This window comes from Leptinotarsa decemlineata, unplaced genomic scaffold (assembly GCF_025532065.1).
Source record: "Leptinotarsa decemlineata unplaced genomic scaffold, Ldec_3_MD MMD2_tig00001019_RagTag_RagTag, whole genome shotgun sequence".
NCBI lineage: Eukaryota > Metazoa > Arthropoda > Insecta > Coleoptera > Chrysomelidae > Leptinotarsa > Leptinotarsa decemlineata.
Window position 1 is genome coordinate 706,648 of NW_027412557.1, and position 20,986 is coordinate 727,633.

At 34.0% G+C, this 20,986-nt stretch overlaps 1 protein-coding gene across 3 annotated transcripts in view; it reads left to right on the forward strand.

Moving 5' to 3' along the window:
• Window positions 1-20,986, forward strand: part of LOC111503297 (telomerase-binding protein EST1A) — a 258,113-nt gene that overhangs the window by 171,813 nt on the left and 65,314 nt on the right. For all 3 annotated transcript variants that reach the window (XM_023157571.2, XM_023157567.2, XM_023157570.2), the window contains 2 exons: window positions 11,104-11,381; window positions 19,367-19,537. In XM_023157571.2, coding sequence (XP_023013339.2) covers window positions 11,104-11,381; window positions 19,367-19,537 — 449 coding nt within the window. The remainder of the gene's footprint in view (window positions 1-11,103; window positions 11,382-19,366; window positions 19,538-20,986) is intronic.

Genomic DNA, 20,986 nt, shown 5'->3' on the forward strand with positions numbered 1-20,986 from the left:
TTTCTATTTACGATTCTGCACTGAAATCATTACCTAAATTACAGGTTATTCAGTAACGTATTACCGAAATAATTATCAGAAGGCTCTTTGCACGTATTCCGAAATTAGACTGGTTCCAATCAAAAAGGCAATTTGTTCAAAAAAATAAAACGTACATGCCTGGGCAAAACAACAAAAATTGATGGAGATGACCGCACGTTCGTGTATGGAACTTGTAATTAGGGATGTTTTGGGTCTCGCCAGTCGATTGGAAGAAAAATTGCATTCTTGATGCTAGAGTTGGGTCCGTGAATAAATGAATATGTTTATAAAATCAGTCACAAGAAAATCATGTGAACGACCTGAAACGGTATGGTGGATGATTTCAATAAAAATTGTTTCAATTATTCATTTATTAATCCTAAAGTCACTAACCCCGTCGAACGTACAAGTGAGTGAAATATAGAGTGGAGTACTTTAACTAAATGAATAAATTTAGTTTCTTTTGTTGCGTATCTCACATGATTAACTTTTGGGCGTAATCAGAAAAGTTCGTTCGCGCAAAAGTATTGATTTTTTAAAATTCATAGAGACGTATCACAAATATGACTTGTGTTTATATGCCAAACAAACCGTTAGGAGTTGGCGTGGACGTGGAGATGGGGAGAGGAGTATTTTTTATGTATAAATGATTGTGGATATCGTTGAAAGTCTCCTAATGAACAACGTAATCTTCACTAATTAGTACTTTGATAACCTAAAATTTTTTGAATTTTATATATTGAAATTTTTCATACCTTTTCAGATCATTTGGGAAACGATATGGTTCTGAAAAAATTGCGGAATATTCTTTTTTATACCTACCTACCTATCCGTTATTGCATTCATTTTGTGTGTGGCAATAGACGAGAAGTTAGGCTAATTTGCGTGAAAATTTTGAAACGGTTTTTTATTCCCATTCATGTCATGATCAGGTAAAAAGCAAAAGTTACATTAATATTTGCGTACATTCTAAAAATTACCAGGTACATATTTACCATCACATTCCAAATGTTTATGTGCACATGCAACTTTTTCAGGTCGTCGACGACTTCGTCGAAAGGAATTACTTATACCTACTGCATCTCTGCAATATAATAGTGCAGTGAAAAATAGTAATGATTTAATCACAAAAGTCGCCGTCCTTCTGTTCGTTTGGTATGAGCTTATGGGGGTTGATAAACTCAGAATCATGACGCATACGGTTATTTCTCGAAAATCTCAGTAAAGGGCAGCTACAAAAAATTGATTCCTCAGAAAACAAATCTGTATAAACTCTAATGAAAATTAACTAAATTTCCAGATCATCTTTCCATTCGTTTACACTTTTCTATTTTGGTGCCAATATCTTGGCGTAATGTAAGTTATTACAAGATTGATAAATATAGTATTCTCATTTTGGTAAACTCGGAAGTTATTTGTTAATGTATGTTTTTATTGTGTCAAACTGAGATGCGTTCTTGTTGTTACTCATCCTGCAATGGCCAAGACAATATAACTAACTTCAATATGCCATCATGAGGCTTTGAAAAACTGAAAATTCAAAATGATAACAAGACCTAACGAAATATCATCATATTTTCTGAAAGACTGTGCAATAATTTTTGCCAAACCATTATTTTCAACTCGGCTCTTTCAAAATTTTGTTTTTTGAGTGTCTGGAAAGACACACCATTTTTGAAGTTTAAAATCTGTTTTTCTGTTTTTCCGTTAACCAGCTGTCGCACCCCTACGAACGACAACCCTCAGAAGTCGAAACTTGTGCCAGCTAAGGATTAACGAGGTCTTACCTATTAATATGTGATTCCTAAAAGTATCGGTATAAAATGGAGTTTGTTTCAATACTGATATTCAACGAGAGCAATTACTGTCTAGACTTCAGGTGAACGTATTGAATAGGTAAAAGGTGTATTCATTTTTATATAAAATGTTATGCTCTCACATCGATTGTTCATACCTACAGCTACCAGACTTCAGGTGGACATATTGAATGGGTAAAAGGTGTATTCATTTTTATATAAAATGTTATGCTCTCGCATCGATTGTTCATACCTACAGCTACCAGACTGACCGTGCTATGTGCGTAAAGTGTGACAAAGTATTAGGAAAAAAAGGGAAAGAAACTTTAGTTTGCAATTTTACGTTTACGTCTTGAATAATCTAACAGACTGATAATAGATTTCTACACACCTACTGCACATCTTGAGGGAGGGGCTTCTCACCGGCCATGACTCAGTCCGACGACAGCTGATGTGCTGACACACATAATTCTGTATATACCCAGATTGCCTGTTACGACCTCTTACCTTCCTCATTATCATACTAGGTAATTCGCTTTTCGCATTTGTACCACATAATATGTAAACACGTTTTTGAGGAAGGAAGGTTTTGGCTATGTGGAAGATTCCCACATTTTTTGTTTAAAGTTGGAGAAGTAGAAAGACAACTTTTTTTTAACAAAAAAAAGCTCGACTAAAATTATACCCCTTGCAATTTGATGTAAACACTATCTTACTGTTCGGTCCACAATGTGGATTTGTATAGGAGTTTTCTCTTCACTGATTTTCCAACAGCTTATATGCAAACAATGAGGACAATACAAATGCTGTTTGTATTGTTTTCATTACGGTTGATTTTTTATTTACCAATGTTTTCAAATCGTTTTCAGAAGTATTTGTTTTGGTATATTCCGAATGTTTCCATTCCCTGATTAACTTTGGCTGTTGAATGGTGTAGTGAATAAATAAAGAAACATATGAAAATGAATGAGGTAAATCAGTTGAGGAAGACTATTGATTCTTGATAATCATGAAAAGTGTCACTGATATCACCTATTTCCAAATGTCACACCCTTATTAGTTTATAAAATCATGTTTTCTAATAGTGACAATATGAATTACAGATAGAATTAGAGCCAAAACCGACCTCAACAAACTCCAATTGATATTTTTTCATCAGTTTAATACATTTTCAATAACGATCTACTGAGTTACCGAAACGGTCACAAATTTTGAAATGACCACCAGACTCTCTTAAAAGATCTAATTATATTGTAGTTAGATATGCCTGCCTGTCCAATGCTTTTGTGAGTATAAAAATATTGTTATTACATAATATTTTCAATTTTTTTATCTTTGTTGTGTCAGTTCTGCTACCGCCACTGTTCTCATTTTGGTTGAAATGTATAAGTCTACTCGAAATTGTCGAATCTATTTTGCTTCATATCATGAATCAATCAATAAATGTACTCATACTTCAATTACATTTAAGTTAAGATGAAGAAGCATCAAATTGATCTGATTATATTATATGATAATTTAGGTCACTCCAATTCATTAGGGTTAAATTTTGTTTAGGTAGGGTTCATCTAACACATCTTCAAGTTGTTTTATTGCTTTCGCGAATAGTATTTTGTTCCATTTAAGTAGTAAATAGATTTATCACAGTTTCAAAGATATTCTCTGGGTTTTTTGGCCGTGGTCTGCAGGTTTATTGTCTGACATTTCGTCTACTACTGCGGTAGACTTTATTAAAGGCGAGGAGGTGACGGTCGAAGTGCGCGATTTATTTCCAACAGGAGTACCCAGTTACAGGAAATGCTATTATTACAGAGTATGTATAAAATAAATATTGAAAATAATGGAATATAGAAATGTATAAAAGTAATTGCTAAAACAAAGTATATATAAAATATTCGTATACGTAGAATTTTGAAAAAGGGATGAAAAATTGAGTATATAACACAAAAAGTTACAAATCATGCAATGTACTGACACAAATGTTATTTATAGTATTATTGAAAGTGATTGTGGATACATGATACCAAGGCGTTCAGAGAGTCGAAATGAATATCGCAATGTTCAGAGATTTTATTGAACCTACTACACATAAAATTCAATGGTGATCGTAGCATAAAATTTGTGCGTGATGCTTCGCAATAGAATTTCAGATTGTGTCGACCTTTACTTCTCGATACTAAGAAATTGATCTCGGGTAAAAGAACCGTACTGTCAATATTGTTGTTAAGTAATTTATGTAGAAATTCTATACCAAGGATAACTCTCCTATTTCCCAAAGATATATCAAATCGTGTCAACAAAATGTTATGATCGATGCCTCTCGTGGGGTATTATCCACCAACTTTTAGACTTAAGTATTTTAGGAACTTCCTTTGCACGCTCTCAATTGATGCTTTTTGGTAGTCGTAAAGTGGATTCAATAACACAGAGCCATAATCTAACTTCGATGTGACATACGCAAAATATTGATACAACACCAACAGAAACTTGAATCAAAGATCAGTTGAGGTACGGAAATTGATTTGTATTTTACCTAAATGGTATCAAATGAAAAAATTGTTTGTACTTTAGATTTTATTAATGCTTCATACTATAGTAGTTCAGGATGTAATTGTATTAAATGCATTTCGCAATCTAAATAACATCATAATTATTGAATACTTGTATTTAAAACAACGATAAAAATAAAATAAATACAACAATAAAAATTATTTGGCGCTCCGGGGCGACTTCATTGATTCCAGTGGCGCATTTGCTTTTTCAGCTGCAGGAAAACCCGGAAAAACCTGCAGCACCACATCATCTGAAGATCTTGATCGATTTGGAGAACAATTACTTTCCAATTATATCAATTGAATGTACAATCAATATTGTTTACTGATGGTTTTATTTGCATTTCTCACGTTGGACATAAAAAAGTTGTCTGTTATGTTGAAACCTGGTCCAATGATATATGCTAATGGTATTCGTATACATGCAAAGTTTCCGAAGCCAATAAACCTTAATCGTATATAATTCTTTTGGATTGTTCCGTTGTTTTTTCGATCACATATTATAAAACATGTGGTGAAAAAACTAGGCTGGTGACTCTATACAGGAAATTGGCGAAACTTTCAAAACGGTACTGTTATTTCTTATATCGAATAATTAGGATGTATAATTAACGAGAATTTAAGAGTAAACTACTTAACCACATTTCTTCCCTAATAAGAGTAAGCATGACAGTGTTCCATGTAAGTGAAATTTTCATTTAGTATATTGTGTAGAAACCCTGTGAATGATATCTGATTTAATTTCACAACGAATGTTTGGAATACAAACTGAGTAGAAAAAAGTGTTTTCTGTATAATTCAGTGTACATATGAAAGTATTTGTTTCGAAATAATTTTTCTTTCGTGTAATTCAATGTTTATACGAAAGCTGTTTCAGGAAGGGTTTTTCTTCCAGATTTGTGTCTGAAAGTTACTTCTTTGCATGATCTACACATATATGTACACAGTTACTTCTTTTAAAATTGATTAGTTCCTTCCTTTCTTTGGAAGATTCCCTCATTTTTCTGTATCAAGATGGGGTAGTGGAAAGCAAAAAACTTTCATTCTCAAAAATTACTCACTACTAAAAATATAACCCTTTCAAATTAAGAAAATAAACATTTCGAAATGAAAATTCCAAACATTAATGTGTATTACATATGATTTGATAAACACGTATCTCCACTTGAGTTAGAACTATTATAAGCTGAAGTAACTAAAGTATTTTTCAACAAATAAAACATACAAAACCTGTCACAGATTGATTTTTACAATTTTTTTTACATTTTCAGAATTTTCCATTCAATATACAGTCGCCATGAATATGTAATTTAATATTGACTGTAAAAAATTTGTAAAACACGTCAACTTTAGTATTCAAGAGGACCTATTTCAATCAACCTCTTGTCAGCCATCCTCTCCCCATAATAACCCACATGTCAAATATTTCAAATTTGAATAATAAACGAGTGGCATCTTATTTAAAAAGTCTTTCTGAACCAACTACAGCATTTGGTGGAAATCTACAGTAGTTGGCTGTGTCTCCTGAACTTTATTTCAACCATCTCCATATCCCCGACTTGACTCCACTGGAGTCAAATTGGGGGATATGTATGGCCTCTTAGAAACTTTTCTTCTATTCCATCGACCCAGAAAGTTTTTATCGACAAACTGTCGCACTGGTACTACGCAACGAAGAGCAGCTCCATCTTGTTGAAAAACTATCCCATTTCACAATAGGGGATCTAATTTGATGGCGTTGATAATGCTTGGCATAACTTGATTATTCAGCAAACTGAATCTTTCACCATTTAGCTTTACTCCCAAAGAATGGACACAAAATTGCTCGCCAAAAATTTAGCATTTGATGATATTGGGTGTGAATTTGGCGTGTCATATCGGATTTTGAATTACTTCAGTTTCGAAATTTCGATGAATCACTTGCCCATTCATTTAAAAAGTATATTCATTCAAAAACATACCGCAAAGCTGAATTATTTTTATTGCATTCAGAGAGGATATCACAAAATACAACTCTTCTGTCGTAATTCATGAATTTGGGTTGATAAAGAATTGGGGAACTTTATTGTAGGACTATTCTTTTCAGAAACATAATCAACTTATGCCAAGTATCAATGAGTTATATTCTCTGTTGCGATATGGGGTAGTTTTTTAACCATATGGGGCTCTTCCTAATTTCTTTGTACCAGTGCAACAAACAATTCCTCTAAAATAACTTTTTGGGTCGATGGATTGAAATTAAAGGATCCACCAAATTTCCTATTGAACGACCAACAAGAAGTTAGTCTTTCAATACGATTGAATTTATTTTCATGAAACATTCACTATAATTAGACGAATCATTAGGAACAATAATTTCAACTACCTTGTACCTGCTGGGCACTTCTTAAAACTAGCAGTTTACTAATTAGTATTCTCTAATGATTAAGGTCGGTAAGTTGTATAAATTGTATTGTAAATCACTACCAGCATAACTGAGGAATCTGCGTGTCTATTTTGTGGAGATTTGTAATTATTATCATGAATAGTGTTCTTGATTTTCAGCAAGTAATGGGTGTCAATGTATTCAATACTTCATATAGAATTCGATTAACCATATTTAATTTTTTTTTATTTTACGTTAATCTAAAATCGTTAGTATGGCCATAACCCCAAGTTCTCATTATATGTTATGTGAATCTAAAAACGAAGAAATCTCGTGGCTGGGACAATATTAGATCTGAAACCGTCAAGTACCTGAACTATGAAATATCTAAACCCCTAGTTTGCATCATCAACAAATGTTTTACCAAAGGAAAATTTTCTGATTGTTTCAAACCTGGCATCATCAAACCACTCTTCAAAACTGAAAATAAACAAAGTGTTGAAAACTATAGGCCAATTTCATTATTATCCGTTTTCTCAACGATTTTTGAGAAAATCTTGAATAGGTAATAGAATTTCAAAGAAAGTTCTTTGAAAAATTCAACATTTTCTCCCAGAATCAGTTTGACGATAAATCGTCGATTTATCGAAAGCTTTTGACACCGTATGTCACAAAAGATTACTACATAAGATCGAGTCGTATGAAATAGCAGGTTCAGCATTAGATTTGTTAAAGGATTATCTATCTGATCGGAAAAAATAGTGAGTATTGACGGGGTTTTTAGCCGCCCGAGAGTCGTGACGTATGGGGTGCCGCAGGGTACTGTTATAGGACCACTTCTATTTACCGTTTATATGAATAACTTGATGAAAATCCGATCGACGGGAAGTCTATTCAGTTTTGCTGGTCATTCTGTACAAAGGAGAATCCTGGTCCGACCTAAAAATTGAGGCCCAAATTGACTAAAAAAAAATATCTGATTGATTCAAATATAACAAACTAACAATAAATAGCGTACAAACTTATTACTTACCGTTCACTATTTACTTCAACCACTTACCTAATCTAGGACCTTTGGAAATAGATAAAGGATACGGTGATAGTGGAAAACAATGAAATGAAATATCTTGGAATTATTATAGATAGGCACCCGAGATGGGATTTGATAGGATTACTAAGCAAATTCAGATATCTGGTCGATTATAACAACACAACAAAGTTTTTGTTTCGGGGTTGAAATTAGATGATTTTAATGTATTTCCACGTGTTAAAACCGAAAGTGACCATAAAAATTATATATTAGCTCTTGTTTTCAAGATATAGTATCATTATATTATATATATGTATATTGAGTTTTCAACAAATGAAATATTTCATCACCAACAGTTGGTACACATGTTTGTTTACATAACACCCCTCTCATCAGCTGTTCTTAAGTAGTAAACATAACCTATGTGAGTTTGTCAATTGTACGCACGTGGTTGCTATTGAAATTATCGTGTGAAGTTGATTTTTAAATTAATTTAAGTGCTGATCTGAAATGCCTCGAAAGTGTGTGAATTCTGTCGATAGCTTTTGCTATATATGTGGTGAAATAACATTTAAGGCTCAGAAACGTAAAATGACACCTATCGTTAAGACAGCCTATGAACATTATTTTGGTGTGAAAGTTGGGGACCAAGATAAATCATGGGCTCCTCATATATGTTGTAATTCTTGTTCCGTCATATTGCGAGAGTGGCTGAAAAATAAAAACCGGGCAATGGCTTTTGCAGTACCTATGGTTTGGCGTGAGCCTACCAATCATACAGACGACTGTTATTTCTGCTTAACTCCTCCCATTAAGCAAGGTTTATCTATGAAGAAAAGAGGAACGGTTAAATACCCTAATCTCCCATCTGCTCTTCGGCCTATACCACACTCAGACAATTTGCCAGTTCCTTCTCCACCCCAAAACTATGAAATTTCAGAGGAAGGTGATGAAGACTGTTTAGAAGGAGCAACCCATCCTTCTACATCCTATGACCCTGATTTTGAGGTAAGCGATAGGTCTAGTGATCCGCACAGAATTAGTCAAGCAGAGTTGAGTGACCTTATAAGAGATCTTCGCTTGTCTAAGGAAAAGGCTGAGCTGTTAGGGTCAAGACTACAACAGAGGAATCTTCTGAAACATGATGTGAAAATATCTCAGTACAGACAGCGTCAAAAAGATTTGCTTCCTTTTTTTGAGAAAAAAGAAAACCTCGTAGTTTGTTCTGATGTTAATGGTTTGATGGACTGCTTGAATTTGGATCACACTCCATCTGAATGGAGACTGTTTATAGACTCTTCAAAACTAAGCTCAAAAGCTGTACTTCTGCATAATGGAAATCAGCTACCCTCTATTCCTATAGGTCATGCAGTTCACATGAAGGAAACGTATATACATATGAAAACACTTCTCCAATCAATCAAATATGAACAACACAAGTGGCACATCTGTGGTGATCTGAAAGTCATTGCTATACTCCTAGGAATGCAATTAGGGTTCACCAAGTACTGTTGTTTTTTGTGTCTGTGGGACAGTCGGGATAGAAAATCTCACTATAAAAAAATGAACTGGCCTACACGAGACCTAAACCCTAATGAGAAAAATGTAGTTTACGAGCCTCTTGTAGATCCTAAGGATGTTCTCCTTCCCCATTACATATTAAGTTGGGACTAATGAAAAACTTTGTGAAGGCCATGGACCAGGAAGGACAAGCTTTTAAGTACTTGAGAGCAAAGTTTCCCAGGTTGAGTGATGCTAAAGTCAAGGAAGGCATCTTTATTGGGCCTCAAATCCGTGAAATCGTAAATGATCCTGCTTTTGACATGATTTTAACAGGAAATGAAAAAAGAGCCTGGGAAGCCTTTAAGGGGGTTGTACATGGGTTTTTAGGTAACAAAAGAGATGATAACTTCACAGCATTGGTTAAAGAGCTTCTTCAAGCTTACCACCAACTTGGATGCAACATGTCCTTAAAAATTCATTTTCTTCACGTAGGGATGCTCCAGAAGTGTTTTATAAAAGACAAGTTAAACGACAGCGATCTTACAATGAATCGGATGGACTTAATTGAAATTTGGTGGTACAAACTTCTTTTATTTGTCAAAACACTAAGAATAATGTTTTTTTTTTTATTAATTTTGTACTTAAAATATTCTAAAAGAAACATAACAATATTGTTTTATGTACTTTCACTTTTCACGTATAGTATAACTACTCTTTAAGATTATGTACTGTGTATCTCAAAAACCAGAGCTAATACAAATTTTTCATTGTTATTTTCGTTTTTATCACCCCAAAATTAGTAGAAATTGACTAATTTAGTGTAAGAAACATTCAAAAAATATTTTTTTGTTGTGTTATTTGAACATGGAAAACTTCAAAATATGGTATTTTGTATTGGTCCAGTCTCAGCTATCCTACGGCATCCTGGGATGGAGTGGAGTGGCAGAAAACGACAGGAGTAGTTTGAGTGTAATACAAAAGTGGGTATTGAGAATAATATTGAAAAAAATCATGAGGTATTTCTCGAATCTACTTTGTTCCGAAAACCATATATATGATACAAGACAAATTTTCTGCCAAAGAATATTAACTTCTATAAATGAAATCAAAAGTTTTCTTCAATCCATTGAGCATACATATAATAAAAGAACTAAGATGAATTAAAAAATGTTTCGTGCCGTGAAAGGGTCATGTTAGAACATGGATAGACAAAACTGGTAGAAACAATATTCAATAATGTCATCAACCTGAAATTTTTGACATAGATTATATATCATTGTTGCTGCTGAATCGTCCCGATATTGACATGCTCACTCAATATAGATTTATAAACATGGAATTGATACATTTACCCTAATTTGATGCATTTACCTCATTATTACCTTTTACTCGATATGGACTTCCCACCTAGAATATCTTAGAAATGTATCTCTGTATTTATATTTTTTGTTGTTTGTTTTGAAATTTTGTTGTAATTCATAAACGTGTTGTAATTTGTGTTTTATCGAAAATACATTATCATTATTATTTTCATTTAGGTAAATCAAAAAGTAATTTTGGGACGTTTTCATAACATTTTGACATTTCCGGAATATGTGCAGATTAATTACATAAATTTAATCTGCTTATTATCGGTGGCTTTACCTAAAAAGTAAAGTTGGAATGCAGTGTATAATATTGTTAGCCATATTCACATTGTTTGCACTACAATATTATCGTTAACTAAAATTATCAACACACCAGTGTGCGAAAAAATAATGATTCGTATATTTCATCACTGAAGAGAACTATAACTTTTTGATTTCATCAAATAATATTGTATTTAATTTTTTCCAGGATACGAAGCCATCCGATTGCCAGAAGATGGCGTTCTCTATGGTTTTACTCCTCTCATGTATACTGCCCAGGAGGCTACGTATGCTCCCAAAGATCTCGATGCCGAAATGACACATTTGACTTTACGCCTTTCGAAACTACTTTTCTTTGGTACCGTCTATTTATGTGGCGTTGACCCGCCGGTACTCAAACTTGAAATTGAAGACGATGTCAGAGAATACGTTTCAGTGGTTTGCTCGCCCAACAGCAGGGATTCACCACCAGCTGCCATAGAGTTGGTAAGTTAGCCTGAATTTATTATTATTTCAGACTAGTAGAATGAAAATGTCAACTAACCTTAGTCGAAATTTTAACGTCTATACTATAATCCTCATATCTCAGGAGATAGCTACAGCCAGAATACTTTTCACAGTACCTTCGCCGTGGATACTTCTACAAGAAATTAAAGTCGTGCTATAACATGCTGAGATATCTGTTTCACTATACAATAGTTTCTTCAGTGGTTTTCATACTAACTATATGAACACGCCCAGCTAGTGTATAGTGAAACTTCTTCGTCGTCACGGGGAGTCTATTTTTTGAATGTAATATAAGAAAAGCAGATATAATATTCGTATAAATATATTTTACCAAAGATGCATCAATTCACAATAGAACTTAATGATTAAACCATCACCCCTTTTCTTATCTAGATTAAACAACTAAATAAAATAACAATGCTGGCGCCTAGCTGGCTCGAGTTGACTGACTATCCAATCTCTGGGGCCCCGCTTTTTTTCGTGTACCGCGTTTTATTTTCACCCATGTCGATAGTGGTTTCTTACAGTAAAGAAGGATCAGGTGGCCCTTTGTTTAATTGATAGCTCTTTCAATCATTTATTTGAGACAGGTTTATTTTTGGAAATCGGACTATCCATTCCTATGCAAACACCAGTTTCATATTTGTTTTGTTCCTGCGAACAAACTTGAAATATTGTAATTTCAATAAAACTCATCCGTTCATTGAAACTAAATGTTGCAAATGTTCACCACTTACAAATTATTTGTTTACAGTATGGAATGTTTCAGGGATAATTAATGGACTACGGTTGTGTAACATTTTCTTTAAATTTCACGAATCCCCACAGTTAATCTAAGAACATATCATTAGGTGATGCAACTGACCATTTAGCGTCTATCCAGCTGAGCGTCTATCCATAGTGAGGAGGTTTCTCATCTTGCTGATATGTCTGGATATGTCTGGAACCAACAGGAGCTAACCGCACATTTGTGGTTTCAATTAGAAGACCTATCATTCCCAGGCATCATCTAACATCACCACTTATGCAGCTGCAGCTGCGTGACTTCCGGGTTCGGGTGACACCGTGTATATGTGAAGGTTTTTATATTTGGTAACCAGTTGTTGTCCATCCTTGCAATTGGCTGCACCGCGCTGATGAGGCCAATAGCCAGAAACACGTCCGCGGTTTGCCTCCATTTTTCGAGTGTTCTGTCCACAAATTTTTTCTTTTGATTTATATCATACACATTCAATAACGTCTTTATCTCTGTATTTATATCCTGGACCCTTGAGTCACGCAGGTAGCTATAGCTGCCTACGTGGTGATGGTAGATGATGCCTGGGAATTCTAGGTCTTCTAATTGAAACCACAAATGTGCGGTTAGCCTTTGTTGGTGACACCGTGCATATGTGAAGTTTTTCATTTTTGGTAATCAGTTGTTGTCTATCTTTGTAATTGCCTGCACCGCGCTAATGAGACCAATAGCCAGAAACACGTGTCCGCGGTTTGCCTCCATTTTTTGAGTGTTCTGTCCACAAATTTTCCCTTTATATATAAGTATATATATGTAAAATATGAGTAACAAATACAGATAAAATATTAATTAGACCTTGAAGTAAAGATATCACAGCAGGTTGAGAGAATAGAAATCATAGCGGGATGATCACTCACATTTCAAATCAATGTTTATATAATTCAGTTCATCAGTTCAGTTCATCAAGAGAATATAATGCGTTGTTATTGAAAAATGCTTCAATTATTCTCTTGAACTTGTTTTTGTTCAAATTTTCAATGTGGGCGGGAAGTTTATTGAAGAGCCGAGCGAATTTTTGATCGAGGTAGTGAGTCTGTATCGCGGATTGATCAACTGATTATTGTTTCTTTTATTATAATTATGCGTATCGGAGTGAGTTCGGTATATACCGATGTTCTTGTGGTTCTGTAACAGGCAATAAAAAATATACGCTGAATATAGTGACATAATTTTGAATTCGGTAAAGTACTTTCTACAAGATTCCTTATATCCCACACAAGCTAATATCCTTATTTCCCCATAGTCGTTTACCATAAGTAATGTGTGTTCTCACGACAATTAGTTGAAATGGAAATTCTTTGGCATTTATTAAGGTTTTGTTTCAATTTGTTCCGCTATTTTTTCGCTGTATGCTCCGTCAATTCCATTGAGTTTGACAATATTTGCATCATCTGCAAACAGCATGCATGATGACGGTGACTAGTTTTGAGGCAGGTTATTATATAAAATTAGTAGGAGAGGACCTAATACAGACCCTTGGGGTACCCCATGTTCGATTATTCCGAACTCTGATTGAGAATCCTGGTATAGAGAAACACGAGTGGCATTTTTGTTGACTGTCTAGTGAAAATCACAATAAAATGTTATTGAATTAATAGTACAATTGTTTTTCTCATAAAAATATACTAAAAATGATTCATTTCAATGTGAAGTTTGTTCGACCTTTTTATCTAATCTCGTTTAAAAGTTGAAAGGGAGAGGATCTTCACGTCCGCACTGAAGATGCTAACTGGTCTAACTCGTTTCACTCATTTCGCAAAATTCGAAGCGAGCAGGAGTTACACTCCGAAACTCGCATAGAGCTGTGCTATAAACGTGCAATTTTTGTAGTCTAATATGAAAGTCGTAAATTATTATGAACGTTTTCGAGGATAATGAATAAAAATCAATAATCCTAATTTATTCAATAAAAAATATAAGTTTGGAACATTTACAAAAGTATTGAAATCAAATACCATTCTTACAGAACAACATATACATTTTTCATCGCTTGATGCTGTTAGTTGAAATTTACACTTCTTCACTATCAAACTCATTGAGATACATAAATCCAGAATGCTGCAAATAACGTTACAAGATACATAAATTGAAAAAGTATCCAGCCAGCCTTTCTTCCAAGGTTTACAAGATTCTTGCAAGATTTCTTGTCGGCCAAATTTAGGTTTTTTACGAATTTGTTTAATTTTCCATTAAACTACCTTGATACGTTTTCGACTTTTCTATATTCTGAATGGAATACTTGACAATTTATTTATGCAACGTTGAGAATAAAACAATTTCAGTTTTTTTTAAGAACGTTATATAACACTATATACCGCACTTCAATCTTACGATATTATCGTTTTGTGTCCCTCAACTATAACTGATTACATGCAAGATGTCCTTTTCAAATCGAAATTTGAAATACCACTAATCAGTATATCTAACTCAATTAGAAATATATTTGATCATGCCTTATCAACGCACCAAGCGTATTAATTTGATTGGATTGCATACTAGGATACCACCACTCAGGAAATACGTAGACTCAAAATACCTAAGAATGTCAAGTCAATGGATTTCGTTAAATTAGATTCATGTACAGCTCTTTTCCTTTCATTAGAAACTTGAACAATAGCAAAACCATTCGCAAAAATCGGCGGATATTTTTGTCTGAATGTTTGTCGTCAAAACAACTGTGAACCACCAAGAACATGAAACTCTATGCATAGCGCCAAATAGTGAATCAATCATTAATGAATCCCAGGAAATACGCCAATAGTCTTGTTTTTGGATTTTTTGCTTCGGAATTGACACCTGTCTTCTACAAATTTAACCCAGGTTTTCAGATTGATAAAATTCAATTACTCAACATTTTTGCCTCGTGTGCTTTTATTCCCGTGAGAAAATGCATATTTTGAAATAACGGATCACAGTTGCATAATTCAATTCGAAATCAACACAAAGACATTTCATGCTGAATAAATATTGAAGCTTCTGAGCCAAGGTGTGACAAAGAAGTTTCCATTACAAAATATTCAACCTCGCAATGATAATAAAATATAAAATAAATAGCAATTCTTCAGTTTTGGCTCGTTTTAATAAAAAAACAGCAGTTTCATTTCATTCAGATATAAAAACCTGCAGACCACAGCTAATACTCGTAAGCCCGGAAACATACTACAATTAGTTTCATTATAATTTATCCATCTTTGATCCCATGTTAGCGTACATGCTCCAATTAAACGAATATATATTTTATTTCAAAAAAATTTATATAATAGACCGTAAGCACGTGCTATATGTTTGGAATCTCATTTGATACCTCTCAGAAATGTATGATTATTATACTCTTGTTGAATGTGGTACACATGAAAACCTTGGAATACAGTAATTCAAGGGGGGGATAATTTGGCAAACTTGAATTTTTTCTAATCAAATACCATACAAAAAAATTGAGACAGGAAAATTCCTGGAAAACTGAACTCTATATAGAAAAAATTATTGCTTAACAGCTATTTTGGAATTGAGCAATTTATACCTGTCCCCAAAAAATTAGTGTTTTTGATGTAAATAACTAATATCACGAAAGCTTTATAGGTTCCTGTTTCATTTTGTTTGTATGGCGTTTGACGAAGATTCTCACGGGTTATTTTTCCGAGTTAAGTTCCAAACTCTAGACATCACCAGAAGATGGCAAATGAGATTTTGCCGAAATATCTTGAAAATGATCCTTGTAAGGATCAAAAATACAGAAAAATAAAATTTCATTACAAACCATTAAATCAGTACTTAAGATAAATGAGGTTGTATAATCTAAATCGCAAAAATCGCAAACGCACCATCAATGATAGATATGTATAAACATTTTTATAATTTTCAGATAATACAGTAATTATCTGATCAAATTAGACCACAAAACAGGGGTAAAGGTAAAAAAAATTCGCACCCAGCTTGAACTTGGTAGGACTGTTCAAAACACTATCATAATTGAAATCTAAGAAATCCTCATCGATCCGATACTTTGCAAAAATTTACTCGGGGTCAAAGGTCACAAAAACGAGTTTTTTGCGCTACATCTTTACCTATAACAATAGTTGTATTTGTTAAATTGAATTGGTCTATAACTGTTTCAATTATCATTACATCAGCATCATTATCAGCTTGTTTTACAAAAATATATTTTCAGCAGTTATATCGTTATATCTCAGAGATGATGGATTTTAGAAAAAAGTATTTAGACATTTTTTTATAGATAATTATCTGATCTTCAATTTTTTTTGAACTATTGTTATGATAAAACTTACTGTTTTGCTAAAAATCGCGAAAAAAACGATTTTTGTGACTTCTGACACCGAGTAAATTTTTATCCAGGTATCGAATCGATGAGAATTTCCCAGATTTCATTTATAATAGGGGAGCCCAAGCGAGGATTTCGGGATTTACTAAAGCGCGGCAGATTAATATACAGGGGGATACCTTGTACTCGGTTAAGTACCTCCACCAAATATGAGCCCCATATATAAGGCCGCTCGTGAAGGATAAAGGATTACATTAGTAACAAAAAATTGATCATCCGAAATTCTCGAGCGCGCCAGATTAAGGTAGGGTGAGTTAATTCCAGTAATCTGACAGTTTGAGAGTGACGTGAAGAAAAGGGAGGGCAGCAAAGTTGTAAAAAAATAACGTCATTTCGACATTCTCGAGCGTAGCTAATTTTTTTTTATTTTGAAGGAAATAATTCAAGGATAACGACGAAATCTGACAATTTCCACAAGCCGAAATAACAAAAATTTGTCTATAAAGTTTAATGCTAGCAGTTGTGTGATACCTATATTTCCCTCTCCGAGTTTCTATTCCTCTTTCACTTTTTCTCTATCTATTACTCTCTCACTCCGACCCCACTCTGAATTCTGTTGCCATGGCGCCATCACAGATGATCACAGAGATTCGTTCGTTATGAAGATGAAGATGATGATTAATTAATCAATTGATTATAAGGAATTTATTTTTTTTTGAGCATTTTTTTAAAATTATTTTTTTATAAATACAAGTATTCTACTTAAAAAACATACACTTATTCATTTGCATGCTATTTCATGAGCTTTTCAATTAATTGAGTTCAATGATTAAAAAAAAAATTAATAATTTTGTTACACTTAACACCCCCTTAGAAAATTTGACGCGCTCGATTACATTTTTTTTCTTTTCACTTTTAACCCTTACGTACCACCACCCGCATCATGCAAACGATCAGATTAACGTACGAACATTATTAAAAATACGTAGAACATTGGTGCTATCAATATCTGACGCGCTCGAGTATGTCCATGCAACAGTATTTTTTTACTTATTTAAAAAATCTATAGCCGCTTCCACCATCGATGAATAGGTATATATTATATAACATTTTTTTCTTCTTATCATCTGAGCTTTGCAACCTAATATATCTCTATGACGCTCGAGTAAATCCCCATTTTGCATCGTGTGCTTCCCTACTATTATGATGGTTTTTTGAACAATTCTACCAACTTTAAGCTGGGTGCGAATTTTTGTACCCTCGAATGTCTAAGCGTTATGTTATATTATTTTATATTAAGGAAGTGTCTCATTTTACTGACATGTATTGTGTTTATAATTTTTACATCCTCTTATTTTGCTTGTGATTCCAAATTGTATTTTATTAAAAATTATGTAGCTCATGTTTAAAGATGAAGATTTTCACTAACCAGTTTTAGTATTAACACGCCTGAAAAGGCTGTTTCTATAGGGAAACATGTGTTGCGTTTTTAAAAAACTGTTTAGTGAAAAATCCCACGATATTGTGTTTCTTGAATACGTTACGGATTTTCGTCAATTATTTGGCCAATTCCATCACATATAACTTGTGTTATAAGAAAGAGTACATTTACTCGAATTATAATCCGGTCAATCTAGACATTGGAAGGTACAAAAATTTAAAACAAGCTGCAAACGCGTGTGATTGTTCAAAACAATCAAAAATGAGATTTTAAAATTCCGAATGATTGCGAAGCCTGAAAAAAATTTGAGGTCAAAGGTCAAAAATCTCGAAAAAAATTGGTTTTTCGCGATTTTCAGGAAAACGGTAAGTTTTATCATAAAATAACCTCAGATAAAAATTGTAGATCATAAAATTCTTTACAAAAAAATGAAAAATACTTTTTTTTCTTAGAGCCACCGTTTCTGAGATACGACGAGTCAAAAAGTTGTAAAAGTTGTAATCGTTATTATATGCACACGTTTCCACGCCACCTATGAGGTAGTGTACTTAGCGCGTTTTTTTAACCTTCAAATACTTCTTCTTGTTCATCTTCTTGGTCTTCTTCTTCTTCTTGATATTTATCCTGGGTGTAGGTAAACTGCGTCAAGAGTGATGCATCGCATATTTCCTCGTTGGTATCAAATGAATCCTCCACTTTTGGTGTTTCAGCATTAGAACATGACTGGCCTTGACAATGGCAAAAGACTGGGTTTGGCCTTCCAAACCCAGTCTTTTGGGTCTAGCTGATAACCAAGCCGCACTTGCACTTGGTAATATACCCGGAAAAGATGTTGATGAGCAGCAACTGAGGTTGGAGGAAGACCAGCTAATTATACCTGTTTCTTATTTTCAGTGTTTTTTACGAAACATGCATATCTAAGCATGTGTTTTTTTCGGAGCTTTGTACATAGAAAGAAGAAACTGAATCCCGTTGGTGTTAATTTCTTGTTGAGTCGAATTACTTTATTTAAAAACTTCAGCACATTGAACTAAATCTTGTTTTTCAAACATTTTAAAGACTGTTGCTTTACCCCTCCTGTGAAATGCAGACGTCGTATCACAGCCAGTTATTGCGTGTAAAAACAGTACATGATTTTGACTCTTTGCAAAAGTAGATAAACTTTTTGACGAATATATTTCGGTTTGACTTTGACGCGTCCAAAATGGCTGAAACCTTAGTTAGTAACTGTCAGATGAACAACGAAATTCACTAGCTTTTATTTATGAGTGTTGATATTTTCATTTTGAGGTCGGAAACTTTTCCGACCGCCCTGGTACATATATATGTATTGGAAAATATGTTTGTTACTTTCTGGCTTCAGGCACTCATTCACGAAAATTACTTTGAATTCTATATGTTCAACGCTATAACTAGATCTCAAATTACAATTTTTATTGCTCTTTCAGGTGCGGAACAATGATATTTTACTCGAGAGTTTCAGCGACGAGGACGAAGTCACAACGGACAAGGAGAAAATAACATATGACGCGCCCACCGAAATAAGGGATCTGCTAACCAGAAAAGTGGAACTGGAAAAGAGAAAAAGAAGCCATGATCTACACATGCAGAGGGTGAAGGTAAGCCCGATAATTGATATCAATCTGCCTGGTAATGTATCGCTGTCGGGTGAAATTTAATTTTGAATAAAGAATTTTGTTTCGCCACTGGTTCCTGCAGGCAGTTTATGTCTTGCTGGAAAGCTGAATCTATTCGACATTCTATCAGATATTTAAATTATGTTGTGGGAGCTCGCTCTCGTCTCGATAACCGTCATCATTCGTGAATTAATCTCGCTTCACTCTCATCTAATGCTTGCCTCTAGGCTGGTTTACACTAGATGTGTCTTTCTTCATGATGGCGGGTTTATAATATTTATTTCATTTTTGATCGAAATACTTTTTTATTCAAGTAATGTAGGTGAAAAGGCAAAGCGTTACTTACTGTAAGAGTTTCTCTACTCAACTTTAGGGAGTAATAAATAAAGAAAAACAAATAAAATATATTCTTTGACATATCTCTAATCAAGTTGATAAAAAAATGGATCCTGTTTTAATGTTACTTCTGTAGTTTTTGTCGTTTATTTTAAATACAACACCAACCGCTATACTCAGTTTATTTACAATACTTGCACTTATCTTACGTATTGACTATCACTACTAATCTCGCGCCACACTCTCTGGACCAGGAATCGTACGGTTGAAAGGTAAGACTTAGTTGATCAAAGAATTTAAATCAGTCTGGAAGTCTATGACAAGGAGAGGTATATATGAATTGAGAAATCTTATATTTCGAATTAAACGTTTACCTCTTCCAGAACAGATCCAACAAAGTGCAGCGTATATTTTATTGACGCTGCACCACATATAAGAAAGAAACCATCGTCTGAGGCATGATCTGTTTTGACCCTCGTGAAGTAGTAATAGTTCCATTTAGTGAACATCCAAACATCCTGCACTACATTCAATTTTGATGATTTTTGTTCACTAATTTGCCTACATCTATATACATTTATTCGATACCTTCCTATGTATCTATAACTATGTAACGGATTTTAATGCGAGTTTTTCAATAGGTACAGTGTTTCAAGAGGAAGGTTTATATGTATATAACATGTGATGTAAATAAAAATATGTAAACATTTTTTTATCCTTTACTTTTTTACGAAGCGATTTTAAGCAATACAGTATTAATCCTTATCCAATTACCTACCTTAAATACATTGTGAATTCAATATAGATCCATATGGCACTTCACAGCATGTGATTCAAAATGAATGTTTTCGGGAATTATTACAGATTTAAAATGCAGGGACATAGCGGTTGCGGCGGTACCGGTCGCTTGCCGGCGGCGCGTGCCCATAATTGGCACGTCGAAGGCCGCGCTTCGCCATATACTACTAGCACTTTATGATCAGTAGCGATCGCACTCGTGTATATGTATATTTATTATCAGCATTGCACGCATGCGGAGCCGGGGCGGCTCGCTAGTTATTAATAAATGGTGTTCAAATCATTGCCACCTTCATG